At 34.3% G+C, this 19,277-nt stretch overlaps 1 protein-coding gene across 1 annotated transcript in view; it reads right to left on the reverse strand.

Annotated features, from left to right (window-relative positions):
* SYCP2 (synaptonemal complex protein 2) overlaps positions 1-19,277 on the reverse strand; it is a 54,005-nt gene that overhangs the window by 10,233 nt on the left and 24,495 nt on the right. Inside the window, exons 19-32 of the mRNA XM_087819206.1 lie at positions 18,318-18,460; positions 16,154-16,220; positions 15,812-15,866; positions 15,150-15,283; positions 14,248-14,678; positions 11,504-11,631; positions 10,494-10,530; positions 8,085-8,155; positions 7,937-7,994; positions 6,970-7,025; positions 6,178-6,235; positions 5,303-5,474; positions 2,437-2,474; positions 1,563-1,733 (exon numbers count right to left, since the gene is read on the reverse strand). Of these exons, the coding sequence (XP_087675332.1) occupies positions 1,563-1,733; positions 2,437-2,474; positions 5,303-5,474; positions 6,178-6,235; positions 6,970-7,025; positions 7,937-7,994; positions 8,085-8,155; positions 10,494-10,530; positions 11,504-11,631; positions 14,248-14,678; positions 15,150-15,283; positions 15,812-15,866; positions 16,154-16,220; positions 18,318-18,460 (1,619 nt within the window). The remainder of the gene's footprint in view (positions 1-1,562; positions 1,734-2,436; positions 2,475-5,302; positions 5,475-6,177; positions 6,236-6,969; positions 7,026-7,936; positions 7,995-8,084; positions 8,156-10,493; positions 10,531-11,503; positions 11,632-14,247; positions 14,679-15,149; positions 15,284-15,811; positions 15,867-16,153; positions 16,221-18,317; positions 18,461-19,277) is intronic.

The following is a 19,277-nucleotide window of genomic DNA, read 5'->3' on the forward strand; positions in this document are numbered from 1 at the left end:
GTATTTTATTGGTATCTCTTATGGTATCTAAGATTCCAGGAGATCATTCTCAGTTCAGTGAAAGCAGAGCGTGTTCCTGGGTTCCACGGCTCAGGAGTCTGGAAAGGAGGGTGGTGAGAGAAGGTCACTGAGGGGGTGGAGGTCTGCTGACACACAGAGTAGGCAAGCACAGGTCTCGTTTGGAAGTCTCAGGTATTCTGACTGTCACAGCTCTGGGAAGGAGGGGAAATAAGCTTGGAAAGTCATTCTGATGCTTTGAATGTCTGACTATAGGGTGGTAGATACTCAGGGTTTTTCTTTGAAGAGGGATATGATGAGAGGGTGGCCTGGGAAGATAAGACTGACCTGACTATATATATAGTAAATTAACGTAAGAAGTGATAGAAAATATGGAGATAAGTTACGAAGTCCTTAATGTCTTCCAGATAAGAGATAAGAAGGTTACAAACAAGGGGATATGGAGGTTTAATGATTGAAAATCAGAACAGTGAGATGGCCAGAGACACCTACCTTAAGTGCCAGACTCTTTAGGCTCAAACCTTTGTTTACCACTTCCTAGCTGTGCTGGCCTTGGGCAAATCCCTTCATCTCTCTGTGCCTCAATTTTCTCACTTGTAAAATGAGATGTCAATAATAGTACTAGTCACCTATAGTACTTATGAGATTTTAAGAAGTCAAATCTATAAAGTACATACAGATGCTCCACGATTTACAATGGGGTATGTCCTGATAAACCCACTGTAAGTTGAAAATATGGTCAAGTCAAAAATGCATTTACCACATCTAACCTACTGAACGTCATTAGTCTTGTCTACCTTCACTGTGCTCAGAACACAATATCCAAAAAACACTGGCAACACAGTGCGCTGCAGTGTTGGTTGCTGACCCTGGGGATCCTGTGCCTGACTCAGAGCTGTAGCTCATTACAGCTGGCCACATGAGAAGGGTAATATACCACAAAGTGTAGCCTGGGAAAAGATCAAAATTTAAAACCTGAAGAACAGTTTCTACTGAATGTGTACTCATCATAGAGTCAAAAATTCTGCATCATCGTAGAGTCAAAAATTGTAAGTTGGAACCATGGAAGTTGAGGATTATCTGCACTTAAGATAGCACCTGGCACATTATAAAACTTTTTTTAAACTTTGTTAACACTTTCAAGCACAGGTGGGTAGACGTGTCTGTGACATGAGATTTAAGAAGTCGTCAGGGACGGACATGGATCAGTGTATAAGAAGAACCTCAGATCCAATATTTTTACTTTCAGTCAACAGATCCACAGTTGCCTAACAGTCTGTACTTTCTTGAGGTATATAATTTTGGAAAGATCAATTCTCTAATTCAAGGATATTATCTTAAAGTTATAATTCTACTACAGTCACACATCTGTGTTGTGACACTAATGCCAACCTATTCCAAACATAATGCCTAAGGATCAACTTTTAGAATTATACAAGTTTTCTCATACAGAGGGTTAAATCTTAAAAAAGAAGTAAACAGATACATTTGACATTTAAAAAATATATTCTGTATTTAGAAATTATTAAATTGTTTCTATTTACCTTTACTAGCAATTTTTCTTTCAATGACTCTGAAACTTCTTGTTCACATTCTGATTCTGAATTTGAAAGATCTTTATAATTTTTTTTGGTGTTTGCCACTCTTCGTGGAAGTCTGGTTCTCCCATCTGGAATGGTTTCATCTACCTTTTTGGTGGTGGTTTTCTTGGGTGTCTATGGGAGAAAAATTCCTGAATATTATTATATCAATATTTGAGTTACAAGAAATACAAGTTATTTGCTATAAAATATTTCTAGAAATATATTTCTGATTAATATCTTTTAAATGACTGGAGAGAGAAAATTTTACAAGATTGGAACACATCAGAATATTAGCCATAAAGAAAATGAAATCTTGCCATCTACTCTCTAGGTTTACCGATGGTAAGTGAAGTAAGTCAGAGAAAAACAAATACCATATGATTTCAATTATATGCAGAATCTCAACAACAAAAAAATGAAACAGAAACCACCACAGACACAGAGAACAAACTGATGGTTGACAAAGGGGATGGGGATTGAGAAGCACAAGCTTCCAGTTATATATTTAAAAAGTCTGGGTTTTATATTTCCATTCCAAATATCTTCTATTATTTTTTTATCCCTGTCATTAAAGGTTTGAGAGGCCTGATTTATATCACCTAACTTAAGAGAAAAAAGATGTCACAAATACCTAGCATCACAGAATAAAACAGACCTAAAACAGGCTAACATGTTAAAAAAGCAAAAGGTAGGAGGAACGGTAAAAGACTGAAACAATTATGGGAAACAAGTAAATGATGACAAGGATAAAACTATGAGATGACAAATTTTTTTTTCACAACAAGGAGAAAAATGATTTTAAAGGGATATTTGGACACAAACTTCTGAGTTTTACCATTTTAGATCTTGGTTGTTCCCTTTCCAAAGATGGTCCTGCAATTCAAGAAAATAAGGTTAAATTCTTCAAAAGGATAAAAACTGGCATTTAAAACTTATTAGAATATTTATGCATATAAGTTAAAATCAAAGAAAATAAGAATGCATCTTTAAATTCATTCAAACTTAAACTGTATAGTATTTGATATATGAATTACCAAGTTCCCTTCTCTTTTATATTATAAAACTTTTTAAACATACAGGAGAATATCTAACTTAACACCCATGATGCTACCATTCAGTAGGAACTACATTGTCAGTAATGTTGAATCTACTACTTATATGTACTCTCTTGTGTGACCCTCCACATCTCCTCTGCTGAGACGTAATCACTAGACGTAATCACTATCCTGAAATCTGTCTCATTCACTTGATCTCAAAAAAAAAAGTTTCAATTCAGATATGTATCCCTAAACAATATAATGAACTTTATAAAACAGTCATGTCACATGTAATAGTCTGACTTGCTTTATTTTTCACTCATTATGTTTCTAAGATTTATCCACATTCTTGAGAGTAGCTTTAGACCCTATTCCCATTTTTACCTTTCAAGCACAATTTCGACTTCCTAAATATTCTCTGAAGCCTAAGAAGTGGGATTATCCAAGCAAAAGGAGCAATGAAGTTCTGGAAGAAAGATCTCCCAATCTTGGCAATAGGGCAACTAGGACATATTGACTTGTCATTCAGCCCTTGTCATTCAAAATTCACTCAGAAGTTCAACTTTAAAAGTATGTACTGATTATAGTATTCTAACCTGTTATGTCTCCCCAAGATCTCTAATCTACTGTCTGTATTTGTACATCTTCCTTCTAGACTGCAAGCTCCCTGAGAACATGTGGGTCTTATGCTTCTCCAGTGCTTCAAAGTCCACTCACTATGACCAGAGCTAGCGGCATCTTTGAACATTTTCCCACAAGTTTGATCTGTGTTCCAATTACTGCAGTACTGCATCCCCTGAGCACACTAAGCTACTTCATACTTCTCTTTTATAAGCTGCTCCTCTTCCTCATGCATATGACTGGCCTCTCATCTGTTTCCAAGATTCAACTTCATTTCTAAACACATGACAAAGCTCATTTCCACATCTCTATTTTTACTTCTTTTTAAGCCATTATCCCCCTCCCCCAGCCTGTAGGTCGCTACTGGTTATTTTTATCTCAAAATAAAATAAAAGCTGATTCCAAGAAAAAAAATCCTAAAGATGAAGGAGCCTCTGGGACAGCTTCAAGTGTACCAACATTTGCATCATGGGAATGCTGGAAAGAGAAGAGAGAGAGCAATTGAAAATCTATTTGAAAAAATGACAGAAAAGTTCCCTAGCCTGGTGAAGGAAACAGACATACAAGTCCAGGAAGCACAGAGAGTCCCAAACAAGATGAAGCCTTTCAAAGAGGCCCACGCCAAGACACATCATAATTAAAATGCAAAAGATTAAAGATAATCTTAAAAGCAAGAGAAAAGCAGTTGCCCCCAAGGAAGCACCCATAAGACACTCAGCTAATTTTTCAACAAAAACTTTGCAGGCCAGAAGGGATTGGCAAATATTCAAAGTGATGGAGAGCAAGGATCTACAACCAAGATCACTCTACACAGCAAAGCCATCATTCAGAACCGAAGGACATACAAAGAGCTTCCCAGACTAGGCAAAGCTAGAGTTCATCACCACCACCAAACCAGTGCTATGTGAAATGTTAAAGGGTCTTCTTTAAGAAGAAAAAATAAAAAATATGAACAATAATATGGCAATAAATACATACTTATCAACAAATGAGTGTAAAAAAACAAAAACAAAACAAACAGACTCATAGAGAACATTTTGATGGTTGCCAGATGGGAAGGGAGTTAGGGGAAGATGTAAAAAAAATGAAGGGATTAAGAAGTACAAATTGGTTGTTACACAATAGTCATGGGGTTGTAAAATACAGCATAGGGAATATAGGCAATAATATTCTAATAACCATGTATGGTGTCAAATGGGTACTAAATTTATCAGGATGATCACTTAGTTATATAGATGTCTAATCACAGGTGTACACCTGAAACTAATACAATATTGTATGTAAACTGTAATTGAAAAATAAAGTAAAAAAAGCTGATTCCCTTAAAATAAATATAAACTTAGCTCGGCTATGTTGTCTTCTATTAAAAATGGAATATATAAAATCTTTATGTTTTAGTAAACATTGAAATTGATGTTAAGCAATGAAAATGGTCAATATGTCTAGGCCAAAGCCCGTACCTCAAACTCTTATCCGACTATTTCAGGCGATTGGCTAGAGAAAACAGAAGCCATATACTAGGAAAACACTTTGTGAAAGATTTGGGCAAAACTATTTTTGTAAGAAAATTGTTTTTCTTTCAATATACTTTTACTGCATCTATATCAATTCCTAAAGCGTATGTGTATTGGGTATGGCAGGGAATGGGGATGTTGTCCAAGCTCTGATTTTGTTTAGGGTGTTGGGTTCATGAGTGCTTAATACATTATTCATAATAAATACCTAATAATTGAATAACAGTAGGGCAAGAATAGACAAATGATGAGAGCATGTGATGAACCAAATATTAGGATAAATGATATTTTATGTCCCTAACATCCCATTTTTAAAAAGCAATTTAAATACAACCATATTAACAAAAATAATAAAAAACAAAACCACTGTAGTATTTGTGTATTTGCTTTCATTCTTTTTTCTATTCATAAGGTATGTAAGTAAAAATACTATCCACATACAAAAATATACTTAGCTACCAAGAAAGCACCTTCTATAGCTGAAACAGTAAACTCATTTGCAACATTTCTTTATAAAGTGATTTCTTACTTGATTTCCCACTTTTCTGTTTCTTCTTCACACTTTTATTTCTGCTATATTCTATTAGCTGTGGTTTTGATTTTGGTTCTCTTAGCCAGCTAATGTCGGTCTTGCCATCATCATATCTGTATTCTGTGTCAGTATCACTAAAGAGGTTTTTATTTTTATGACTTGTTACAATCTATTAAAAAAAAAAAAGAATCCTTGTAATAGATGAAGAAATGTGTCTTATATGTCATGCAAAGTAAGTTGAAACAAAACAAAAAGGCAATCAAAACCACACACAGAAAAACTAACTTATGTTAAGGACCTATCCAAGAAGTTACTTGGAAATCCAGATCAGATATCAAGAGCTGTATTTTGTTGTCTGTGTTGTTAAAAGTTTAATCACATCAGCTTGTTTCTACAGACACATAACCTATTACCATCAAAGAAAGGAACTGAAGCTGTCACATCTATTACTAGACGATCACAGTTTCAGACCATGGAGAGAGAGAGAGAGAGAGAGAGAGAGAGAGAGAGTGTGTGTGTGTGTGTGTGTGTGTGTGCGCGCACGCCCGTGTGTGCTCGTGGGGAGATTAATCAAGGACTTAGATGCATATATGCATGACCGATGGACACAGACAATAGTGTGGAGAAGGCCTGGTGGGGGCGGGGGTGGATGCTGGGTGATGGCTATCAATGGGGAGGAGAAAGGGGGGACGGACATCTATAATACTTTCAACAATAAAGATATTTTTAAAAAGTCATAATGGAACATTGATAATCTCTGAGGGGAAAAAAAAGATCTGCATATTTCTGTTTGCCAGTTCTGTGATAATCTTTGGTAATGGAAAATTATTAAATACTGGTTTTAATAGACACATCAGGATATTATAACTTACTCTTTTCTCTTTTGTTTTGAGAGAAGGTTCAAGTTCATCATGACTCATTAAACCAAACCTTAAACAAAAACATGCATTAATTTTAATTAATTTTAAGTACTTGTTTTCTTAAGGTAGCATGCACTGAACAGTTAGACCAGGGTTTTCAGCCTTACTCTTTAATAATTCACTATATAATTCTGGCCAAGTGACTTTTCCTCTCTGACCTCAATTATAAAATTACAAGGTTAGATGAAAGTACTACTAAGTCCTTTCAGCTTTATCATGTAGAATATACAACTAATATTAAAAGGGCACAGAGTATGCATTATTAAATTTAGAAGTACAGTTGACTATTAACAGGTGTTAACTGTGCAGGTTCACTTATACAGATTTTCAATAACTACTGCAAATGTATTTTCTCTTATGACTTTCCTTACATTTTCTTTTCTCTAGCTTACTTAAGATTACCATATATAATACATATACAAAATATGTGTTTATCAACTGTTTATGTTATTGGTAAGGCTTCTGGGTCAACAGGAGGGTATTTGTAATTAAGTTTGGGGGGAGTCAAAAGTTCAACTCCAATTTTTAACTCCACAGGGTTGGTGCTCCTAACCCCGTGATGTCCAAGGGTCAACTACAAATGCTGAAATAGGGTAATAATGGGAGTAATCATGACAGTAGCATTATCATTCATTCTTCTCATATATTAAAAACTCTCAGATAAACTGGGAGGAAATACTTAAAAAGAACAATTGAGATAAGTGTATTTTAATCTGATCCAACTAATTATAATAAAGCACTTACGATTTTATTGAACTATCCATGCAGGCTTCTCTAGCTGTAGCTTGAAATTCCTGGATCTATATTATGAATAAGCATTACAAATTTTTTTTCTTAGTGTCAAAATAAGGTAAACAAAAACTAAAAGAAATATAATATCTAGTTTCTATCACTTCATATAGTCATAAGATGTGACAATAAAATTAAGCTTAGTAAAACAGTTTCTATCTAAGAAAGCAAGTGCTGTAAAATATACTAAAAATAAAGAGTAACTTGAAAATTTTTAAAACAATTGAAAAAATTTTAAATTGTTGTATCTATAAGAAAAGTGATTTTCTTGATGAAGTAGTCCGAGTTCCTTCATGTCCCAATTACTCTTTTTTTTCTACTTCAGTGCAAAGGATTTGAAAGGAAACTAAATATACCTAGGTTGGTACCAAATAGATTTTAAAATATTTTAAAAAGAATGGAAGAAGACTAAACTTTGGGTGGTGAGCACACAATGGAGTATACAGATGTCATATTACAAAGTTGTATACCTAAAATTCATACAATGTTTTTAACCAATGTTACTCCAATAAATTTAATAAAAATAAATAGAATAGCCCTAGCCAGTGTTGCTTAGTAGTTAGAGCATCGGCCAGTGGACTGAAGGGTCCCAGGTTCAATTCTGGCCAAGGGCACGTACCTCAGTTGCAGGCTCAATCCCTGGCCCTGATTGGGGCGTGTGAGGGAGGCAACCAATTGGTGTGTCTCTCCCACATCGATATTTCTCTTTCTCTCTCCCTCTCCCCCCCCTTCCTACCTTCCACTCTCTCAGAAAAGCGATGGAAAAAATATGCTCTCGTGAGGATTAAAAAAAACAACAGAATATATTTTTAAAGCATACCTATAAGAGTCTGGAAATAAAAATATATACACTCTAATAACCGCACCACAGATACAAAAAAATACTGAATAAATACAAAATAACTACAGATTTCTAGCTTACTCCAAGTTTTATAATAGGCTCATCAGCTCCATTCAAATTAAAATTGTAAACATCATTCCTGTAAAATGAAGAGAAATATTAACTCCATTATATAATAAATTTATTTTCTTCAAATATGAAATTATAAAATTTATGAAAAAGTACTTACAATGGGTGTTCAGAAGTAACATTAACAAAAGTAGTCTTCAGTTGTCTATAACTTTTTTTCTGACCCTTTTCCTAAATACGAAAGTTTACATAAAACTATTCAAACTTGTACATTAGTATACTTGGCAAATAAATAGCATATGCAATTAAATTTTCATATATTTTCTGGTTGTTTTTCCACTGATATAAATTTAACATTTGTAACAGTTTCCTTAATGTGAATTAAATAAAAGTATTAAATATCCATACTTAAAAATACTGAAGACTTCATTATTAACTAAAAACATAATAGAAAGTATTAAAAATCAAATACAAAATATAAGAAATTATTGCACGTAGGTAAAATGACCTTACTGGCATTCTCCAAGCTGAATTTTAGTGAGTCTAGAATCACACAAACACAAAAAGCACTTTTTAAATATTCATTTGCTTTAAATTCTTAAATAGAAAAACTCTAGCAGAAGCCAAGGTTTATGTAAACTCTCATGTGAAAGACTGAAAACTGTGTCAGTCAGCTAGGGCTAGCAGGGAGTGCCAGATCATTCCCCAGTCTGCTGCTCCAAATGCATTCAACCTCACCGGAAGCAGTGAGGACAGAGAAGCTGTTAAATAAAATTTTAGTAAAATGTTTTATTGAAGTATTTAATTAAGTACACAAATAATGTCACTAAATGATTACTAATCAGAAATAGTCAGAAGTCTTATTTAATATCTAGTAAGTTAGAAATATTAAAACAAAAACATTCATTTCAGTTGTGATTCATCTTCAATTTTATTATTATTTTTGGCTACTTTATATAGATTTGCATTATTCCAAAACATTTAGCCCTCAATGCAGGGTATCCTCCAAAACTGTACACACATTGTAACAGCTGATAGCTCAATTTTGAAAATGAAATGTTAATAAACACTGCTTTTATATTCATTTAAAGTGTGTGTACACATGTTTTGGGACATCATTACTTCTCTGATCCCTTTATCTGACTTACCCTTTCCCATATGATTTTTACCAGTGTTCAGACACATTTGTTCATTTCATCTTTTACATGCCAGTGTGTGCTAGGTATTACAGAAGACACAAAAATGAGTAACGATATTGAAGAGGATACAAAAGTGGGCAAAGGTGTCATACAGGATATAAAGATGATGCTAAACAGTTACACTCTGGTAAAAGAAGTAATTTTAAAAACTGCAATAGTGAAGAAAATATCAAAAAGATACAAAAAATAATTGTGCAGATTCAGAATTCTTGCACACTTGGACTCTGAGTCAGGGCACATGGGAAAGTTTTCATAAATAAGGCAGACTCTGAAGTAAGTCTTACAAGGAGGAATAAAGCTTTGACAATCAGAAAAAAAGATGGGAGCCTGCTGAGTCAGTTCCAAGTTCTTTCCAAAGGTGGAAGAAAAAGAGAACACACACTTCAGAGAATCTCAAGTTACATCTCAGCTAAACAAAACATGCCTAGGAAACTAATGTTAAGAAACAAGACTGACTTTGAAAGGGACTAGGGAGCCAGGCTAGGTCTCCACGCTTAATTCAATAAGCAACAGGGATCAAAGAAAGGCTCTGAGCAAGAGAATGAGAGGATTGAAGCCTTGCGATTTAGAAAGAAAACAGCCGGTACTGAATGGATTGGCACAAAGAAATACTAGCGCCAGCATGACTTATATAAAGGCTATTGTAATCCAGGGATTGGAAATTTATTTATTTATAAATATATCTTTATTGATTTCGGAGAAAGGAAAGGAGGGGGAGAGAGAGAGATAGAAACATCAATGATGAGAGAGTCACTGATCGGCTGCCCAGCCGGCAACCTGGGCATGTGCCCTGACCGGGAATCGAACCCCGATCGCCTGGATCCTAGGTCGATGCTCAACCACTGAGCCACACCCGGCCGGGCAGGATTGGAAATTTAGAACTCAAACTAGAAAAGCAGCAGCTGGAATCGGCAGGAGAGGGAAGATTCAAGAGGTACTTACGAAAGGTAAACCTCAAAACCTGAAAGTGGACAAAGTAATTGTGAGGAATAAATGAAGTATAATTGATATTTGAAGTCTGGATGAATAATAAATGTTTTTAACAACAATAGGGATTTAAGAAGGATCTAATTATCAGAAGAGATAGGATTAGCTAGGAAAAAATGGAAATAAAAATATACTAAATTGTGAACCAGAAGGTAAAAATATCACACTCATATATGTAAAAGAAGCATTTTCTTTGAAAAGCAGAGTAGAGGGCTTCCTTGGGTACTTGCCACTAAAGTGTCAGTTGTTTAATCCATTTATCAATATGCCAAAAACATCCAATCTAATTCCATCGTACCACTATTCTATTTTAGTGTTTATAGTCAAATATCATAGAGTTTGACTATCTATATATTTGGGGTAGTTAAATAAATGAAACCTACCTTGCTGAGCTGTAGATCAGATTTGTTTGAAAAATCACTATAAAAAAAGGTTTTGTCAAAATAAAGAAAGCAATTAAATATCAGTAGAATGTTTTTCATAAAAGACATCTCTACATAAGGCAGAACATATTTGGGTCACTAAGTCCAATTCTACATGCTATAAATCAGCGCAGTGTGGCAGCACTAATCCCCTGTGTTTGCATCGTCACTCACAGTATAGAGCAGGGGTGGGGAACCTCCGGCCCACGGGCCGTATCTGGTCTGGCCCTGCCAAGGCAACTGTAAGTGGGACTCAAAAATTCAATAAATCTAGGAGCTTTTTCCATAGCTAACTTTTAAAAGTTGATAATTTTGTATGGCCCTGAATAATGTTATAAATATCCAAATAGCCCTTGGCAGAAAAGAGGTTCCCCACCCCTAGTATAGAGAAACAATAATATTTAATTCTAAGCTGAATCATTCATGTAGCTGGAGGTGCCAAGCAACTTAAATTGAATGTTCTGCTATGAGTAATTTTTTTTCATGCCATACAATAAGACCAGAATTAATCTAAATGTGAATTAACCAACTGGCAGCCTATAGAAATACATTTTGTAATAAGAACTAACACCTTCAGAAAGGTTATAAACAAGAAATACATATTTATTTGTAAAAATAACTCATTTCAGCTCATTTAAATTTCATATTTCATTAAGCAATATATTTAAATATATTTCATTTTACTCATCACTAGGCTCAGTAAAAAATTCTTGTGTCTGTATCTTAAAGATTTCTGAAATGGTATGCATCAATATGGTGTTTTTGACATTTTATAAAATGTAATGATACTAGAATGTCTAATTTCAAATTTAGTTCTAATTTAAACAGCTACTATTTTTAGAAGTAAATAACTGTGTGTTTTCTACTGGAAAGTTACATTATTTTAACATGTTGAAAACTAACCTTAAAACAGCATAAAACAATTTAGCTGTATCTGCCAGAAAAATATTCATGTCTAAAACTTAACATACCTGTTAATCAAAGACTCCTTTAATTTTCTTGTAGACTGTATATCACCCTTTGGTTTGTATCTCTTATTAATTTGGCTTATCAAGGATTTTGCTGCATCAGTAAGTGCTTTCCCTTTTGACTTTTCTCTCTGAAACAATTTATAAGTTACTTAAAAACTCTATATAAGTTAACCTTCAAATGAAAATAAAGGCTGAAAAAAATTTAAGACAAATCTGGTTTTATGTATAACCACAAAGAGAAATAAAGGGGGTCAGAAATTACTTGATAAGTAAGTTTGGGCTTTCATAGGCATTAAAACAAGTCAGGATGTCTTTTAACATATAGAAAGAACTGTGAAGAGTGCTCAGTAGATACTACTTTTTAAATGTTTCTATCCATGGAAAAACAGAAAAATCAGATAAAAAGTAAAGGGGAAACTAAAAGCTGGTTTTTTTAGAAGACCAATAAAATTGACACACCTCTAGTCAGGTTAACTAAGGAAAAAAAAAAAGAGAAAGATATAAAAGACAGATTTTACTAATATCAAAAATGAAAGTGGCTATCACTACTGATTACACAGACATTAAAAGGATAATGAAGAAATACTATAAACAACTCTATGCCCATAAATTTGATAACCTAGATTAAATGGACCAATTCCTTGAAATTCTATAAAAACTCACAGAAGAATTATCTGACTAGTACTATATCTATTAAATCGATAGTTAATACTTTCCAAAACAGAGAGCACCAGGCCCAGATGAGTTTACTGGTGAGTTCTATCAAACATTTAAGAAGTATTCCAATTTTCCACAATCTTCCAGGAGACTGAAGCACAGGAAATACTTCCTAACTCATTCTATGAAGCCAATATCACCTCATGAACATAGATGCAAAAATCCTCAACAAAATATTAGCAAATAGAATCCAAAAATGTATAAAAAGAATTGGCTACCACAATAAAGTGGAATTTATTTCAGGTGAGCAAGGCTGATAGAACTTTTAGAAATAAATTAATGTAATCCATCATATTAATAGGCTAAAGAAGAAAATCATGATCACATCAATAGATGCACAAAAAAATTTAACTAAATCCAGTATCCATTCATGATTAACAACTCTTAGAAAACCAGAAATACAGGGGAACATCCTCTACTTGATAAAGATCATATACAAAAAGAAAATACAGCAAACATCATACTTAATGGAGAGAAACTAGATGCTTTCCCACTAAGAGAGGAAACAAGGAAAGGATGTCTGCTCTCACCACTCCTAGTCAACATCATACTGGAAGTCCTAATTAAGGCAATAAGACAAGCAAAAGAAATAAATGGTATACAGATTGGGAATAAAACTGTCTTCACAAATGACATCACTGTCTACGTAGAAAATCTCAAAGAATCAACAGAAGTATTCCAGGAACTAAAAAGCAATTATAGCACAGTGAAAGGGTATAAGGGTAATAATAAAAGCCAATCGCTTTCTTACACATCAGTAATGAACAACTGGAATTTGAAATTACATTCCATTTACACTACCACCTCCCAAAATGGAATCAGGTATAAATATAACAAAACATACATGAGATCTGTATGAGGAAAACTACAGGACTCTGATGAAAAAATCAAAAACCATCTAAATAACTGGAGAGGCTCAATATTGTCAAGATGTCAGTTCTCTCCAATTTGATTTATAGATTCAATGTAATCCAAATCAAAATCCCAGAGAGTTATCTTTTGGGTATCAACAATATGATTCTAAAGTTTACATGGAGAAGCAAGAGACCCAGAATAGCCAACACAATGTTGAAGGAGAAGAACAAAGTTGGAGAACTGACACAACCCTGCTTTAAGGCTTACTAAAACAACTGTTAGCAGGATAGTGTCAGATTTGTGAAAGAACAAACAAACAGGCTCATGGAATAAAACAGAGCCCCCAGGTACAGCTTTCAAAGTATGGTACAAAGTAGCTAAAACTGTCCTGGAGATGTTCTACAGAGGATTAATCTGAAGAACGTGGAGGGTCCAATGGGGGTGAGCAGCAATTACAAGAGGAGATAGTATCCTCCACCCCACTTACATCCTTTCTTGAAAAACCTTGTAAAACTTTAATGCAAAAATGCAAGAAATACTTCAGATGCTACTATGTGTAAAGCACAAGTGTTGAATAAAAGAGTCTTTACACTTATAGTTTAAAATGAAAACAAACAAACAAAAAAAAAACAACCCCCACAAAAGCACAATCATTATTAAAAAGAAAGGTAAGCACCATTTGAGAGGCACAAATAGACAGTTCCATATGCATGTTCAAGGCAATCTGAGGGACAGAGTGGGAGAGACCCAACAAGAGAAGACAAGGCAGAAACAAATATAATATTGAATGTCAACTGGAACTGAAAACTAAAAATATATAACACTAAAATGAATTTCACCTGTAAACTTTTAAAATGTATAATAAAAAATTTAATATAACTAGAAAATTACAAATTACATATGTGGCTCACAAAAAATAAAAGGAGCCAAAACAGGGTTCATTCATGCAATTCCTATGTACATGCCTGCTATGCTCCCACGTGCATGTGTTTTACCAGAGCCAGGGCTGGGGAGAGGTGTAGGAGTTCAGGAGGCACTTGCCCTGAGTTTGTGTTAATGAACAAGGTATACAAAAGTTAAATTTGCAGCAATCAATCAAGCGTCTTCGCTTTCTTATGTTATTAAATAGGCCTATCATGGGTGTGCAGAAATAAAACACACTGAAAGCTCACCATTTTTTTTTGTTTCAAATCCCAGGAATTAAGTTCAGACATTAATCTTTTCCTTGATTTTCTACTACTCTTTGCATTTTTACTAGGAGAAGGGCTTTTATCACAAATAGCAGTATTTACATCTTTTGACAATATGTATTTCTTCCTATAGATGAGAGATTCTTCAACTGTCTTATTTAGGAGAATTGACTTAAAAGTAGTTTCAGATTCAATATGCCAATCACTCTGCTTGGTATTTTCAATATTTTTCATTTCTGAATGTTGATTTAGTTGTTGTTTGTTTCTTTTGCAAACATCTACTTCTGCTTTATCTATTTTGTTACACTGCATTATTTCTTTCTTATATTCCACCTTTCCGATTTCTTCAAAATTATCATCAGATGCTGAAGAGGATGATTTTTGTTTAGTAACTGTTTTGTTGATAGCAATATCTAGTTGGAAAAAGAGAAATTAATCCGTATTAAATTAATAAACTGATAATGTATAAAATTTGTTGAAACCAAAGATATTTTTCAGATATTTCAAAAAATGAATTTTCCCCTGAACTACTACTATGTACACAGAAAACTACAGTTGATCCTTGAACAGCACAGGGTTAGGGGTGCCAACCCCTATGCAGTAAAATATCCACATATAACTTTTGACTCACCACAACTTAACGAATAATAGCCTACTGCTGACCAGAAGCCTTACCAATAACATAAATGCCGATTAACATTATTTTGTATGTCATGTGTATTATATACTGTATTCTTTTCTCTAGTAAGCTAGAGAAAAAAATTTTAACAAAATCATGAGCAAGAGAAAATACATTTACAAAATTTACTGAAAAAAATCTGCATATAAGTGGACAGACCCATGCAGTTCAAACCTGTGTTAAGAGTCAATTGTGTATGTTTCACCTTGATTAAATGTGTCTCCTTGTGAAGTACTTGCTCTTTGGTTATTGCACAGCTTAATATTTGTTACAGGTGTCCAACATGCCAATTTAGAAGGTGTCTTATTTCCACGAATGTTGTATGAAACACCAGGTAACCTGGAAATTAAATTCATTTGCTTAATAAATCACAAAACATTAGTTATGACTCTGACATAAGATCTTGATTTTTTAAATTTGTCAATATTTATTAATAGCAATTTTTAACAGTCAAGTATGAAAATGTTTTCATAAGTAATTATGAAAATTAAAATTTACCATATAATTGATCGGATTAAAGATTGAAAAGTTCCATTATTGCTACTATATTTATATCTACCTAAATACATCTCAGGTAGCTTACATGTTCCACTGTATATTTAAACTAGGTTAAATTTCTTTACATTCATACTTTCTTATTTTGAAAATCTCATTCATTTGAAATCTCTCAGTTTAAAAGGAGTTATGTTGGTTGATATGGATAAAACAGACTATTCCCCATTGTGGTATCACAATGCTTGAGAGATGATTAATGCTATAACCAACAGTACATTCTAAGACTATAAAGGCCTTTTCCTTTCAATTTGTTACATTCATCTAAAAGTAACAATACAAGCTAAAAGATTTGATGGGCATTCTCATACTTACACAGATTTATCTATTTTTCCCACTGCCTGTGAATCAGGAATATACTGGGATTCATCTAAATAAAACAAAAATTATGGTATTTTCATTTTTTTCATGCAGTTGGCAGGGTAAAGATTTTGATCAAGGTTTACATATTGGGATGGAGAGATTGACTGATCGAGTTTTCTCCCTCTCAAACTCAAATTTCTTGGGAACAGAGAGTATATTATATTTCCTTGTAACCTCTAAGTTCCTTGCATAAAGTTTGACTACATTTATTATAAATCTTTCTTTTTCAAATCAAAGAAAGCCAGTATGGCAAAAGGGAAGTTTAGAAAGAAGATTAAACCAAAAGGTACTTACTAAAATTTTGAATTAGGAATTCAGTGTTCTTATTTTCTGTCTTTTCTGCAATGTTAGCAGTGATATGCTGTAAACACAGGGGACATGTTAATGTAAATTTGAATTCAGGTATTATATGAAAACAACTTTTAAAAGTCAGAGTACTAAAGATTAAAACTTTAAAAATAAATTTGCCTTGCTATTAAAAGCTTGATAGTATGTCTATTTACACTTGACCCTAAAACAAACTGGAGGGTAGGGGTGCTAATGCCTCACTTTGTCAAATTTGCATATAATTTTTGACTCCCCCAAAACTTAACTACTAATAGCCTACTGCTGACTGGAAGCCTTACTGATAACATAAACAGTTGGTTAATACATATATTTTGTATGTTATATGTATTATTATTATATACTGTATTCTTACAATAAAGCTTGAGATACATTTATGTATTTATTGAATAAAATCCATGTATAAGTGAACCCATGCAGTTCAAGCTCATGTTGTTCAAGGGCCAACTGTATTTCATTAAGGTTATGTCCCATCTTAGAATATTACCTGTCCTAAAATACAAGAAAAGAACTTTCACTGCAGATAAGGAAGCAGAAGATCCCACAAATTTTCTGATCGCTCCATAGCCAGTAAAACAATTCAATCTTTACCTGGAACTGACAATTTCTAGAGCCTCTATGGCACATTTCCTATTGTTTGGATCTTATAACCTGCATCTATTCTGTCTTTTCACTAATGTACATAAAGGAGTTGGAGATTATAGAACATTAAATGTTTTGTAACATTTTGGCCATTGCATAGGTAACTTTCTTACCTAGAGCAAGATTCTCCCTTTCCACAGCCACACATACACACTTATGCAGATCAAATTAAAGAAACAAAAAAATCTGATGTCACTCTCAGAAGAATATACCCTCCAGACTAAGATATTTTCCTCATGCTGGCTTTCTTTCCTACTTACTCTCGCCAGTGGTTCTCTAATCTGGGAGAGGAGCAGTACAAAAATGTGCAGGTGTAGTTTTGGTTATCACAGTGACGGAAGGATTCCCCTGGCAATAAGCAAGCACAGGTCTAGGATGCTTATCCCCTACAACATTCAGTACCATGCCGCAAAACTGAATAGTGTCCCTAGTAAGAAACACTTACCTAGACAATTTGAATCATCACTTTGACTGTTTTTCTAATATCTTCAACTCTTGCACCTTTATCTTTCTGCCACATAACTATTTAATTTTTAAAAAATCACCATCTATTCTTTTTCACTCTAACACTAAGGGTACTGCTAATCTTTGGGAGGATAGTACGTTTTTAAACCAATGCTGTGATAAAACTCACAGCCTCTCACTTAAACAGGGCCTCCGCATTGCCCAACACTTATATTCATTCTTAGCCCTCTCCATTATTTCTGAAAAGCTATCCCAAATCTTTACTTGTCCCTAAACCATCTACACCAACATATCCCCAAGAAAAAGTCATCTTCGCTCTTCATGGGAGCAAAAGCTAGCTACTAGGTGCTCCTCATCTACAAACTTATCTGCATCTCTGATTGCCTCCTCTTTCTCCAAGAAACAACTTGCTCTTATTCATTCCCTGCTCTGTTTCCTCAGTTACCTGGAATGAACCACCTTCTCCTCAATGTCCATTTGAATAATCTTTATTTATCCTTCAAAAATCAACTCATTTTCCATCTCCTTAAAGAACCTCTCCGGATCTTCCCCTCCCCGTCCAGCTCTGGGGTTAGATATCAGCCCCTCCACTAGGTTCCTGCTGCATCCTATAGGCACATCTGAGAAGACTTATACAGTACTGTAATGATCCTGTTAATATGGAGATACTGAAGGACAGAGTCCCCTTGTACTTTATGTTTCTATGCCAAGCCGCCCCCAGCAGACACTACCTGGTATAACTAAACAATGACGATGAGGCCCCTCCTCCTACCAAACGCGTAAGTCAGTTACACTGAAATGGATATTCCTACCGCCTACCACCAGACAATATATGAGTTGTATGTGAGAATGACCTTACGTTCAAGCACAACAAATGGTATCTTAAAAAAAGCAGTGCCTTAAACAAAGTGAGACAATCGCTGCTGGTAAAAAGTTAGCTCGATATATAGTTCTACAATAAATCTGATAAAAACTTATTTTTAAAATGCTCTCAAAGTAAAGTTACTTTGCGTGTCTCCTCTCCTCTCCTTCTCCCTGCATGTGGTAGAGCAGCATCCACATCAGCTGGTGCTGTTTCAGGAACCTCCGGTTTCCCTGCAGAGCTCCTCACTTGCAGCAGTGGTTTCCTTTTTCCTCTTCCTGATGTTGCTAAAAAGGAGGAAGGGCTGGTTGGTTTGTGGGGCTTTCACACTGCACATGGCTATTACCGAGGTTCCCTTTAGAGAAGGAAGGTTAAAAAAGGGAGGTTTTACGATGGGACCCAGGGCTCTGGTTTAGATGAGTAAGTGGATATGGATATTGTTTAACAAGGTAAGAAATGGAGAAGAAAACTGGCAGGGAGGTGGGGGGTGTGTGGAAAGATGAACTTATCTTGGACCTGCTAAGTTTGAGGAGCCTGTTGGACATAAGAAAGCAGCCCAGGAGGCAACTGGATTTTGGAAACAGAAGATCACTATTAAATTGTCATAAAGATTAAATAAGATGGTATTTATAGCAACTAATATACCATATCAGCTTATTTTTATTTAGCTCTTAGTATGTAACAAGTACTGTCCAAATGTTTCACAGTATTCCCTGTCATGTGAATGAATGATTTTCACTCAAACCTCTAAACAACTTTTATAGAAAGGAAACTGGTTCTAAATTTAGCTAGAGGATAATCTGTACTGAGTACACAGTTGGGAGTGGGGAAACAAGCCCAAGTGGCCTAATTCAATGTTTTACCCACTATGCCATGCTGCTTCCGCTTACATTATAAGTTATTAATTTTGGATATTAACATTTTGAATAATATTCATATGTCAATACCCATTAAGCCTTTCTTAGACATTTAAAATTTATTGACAATTAGACGTTTGTGATTCATAGTTTTCAATTTTTATATCCCCAATTTATCCTCTAGGTAAATTATGTCCAGAATATCCCTGAATTTAAAAAGGCCTGATTGAAAATATAATAACAGTTA

Source organism: Miniopterus natalensis, chromosome 7, assembly GCF_054644295.1.
Source record: "Miniopterus natalensis isolate mMinNat1 chromosome 7, mMinNat1.hap1, whole genome shotgun sequence".
NCBI lineage: Eukaryota > Metazoa > Chordata > Mammalia > Chiroptera > Miniopteridae > Miniopterus > Miniopterus natalensis.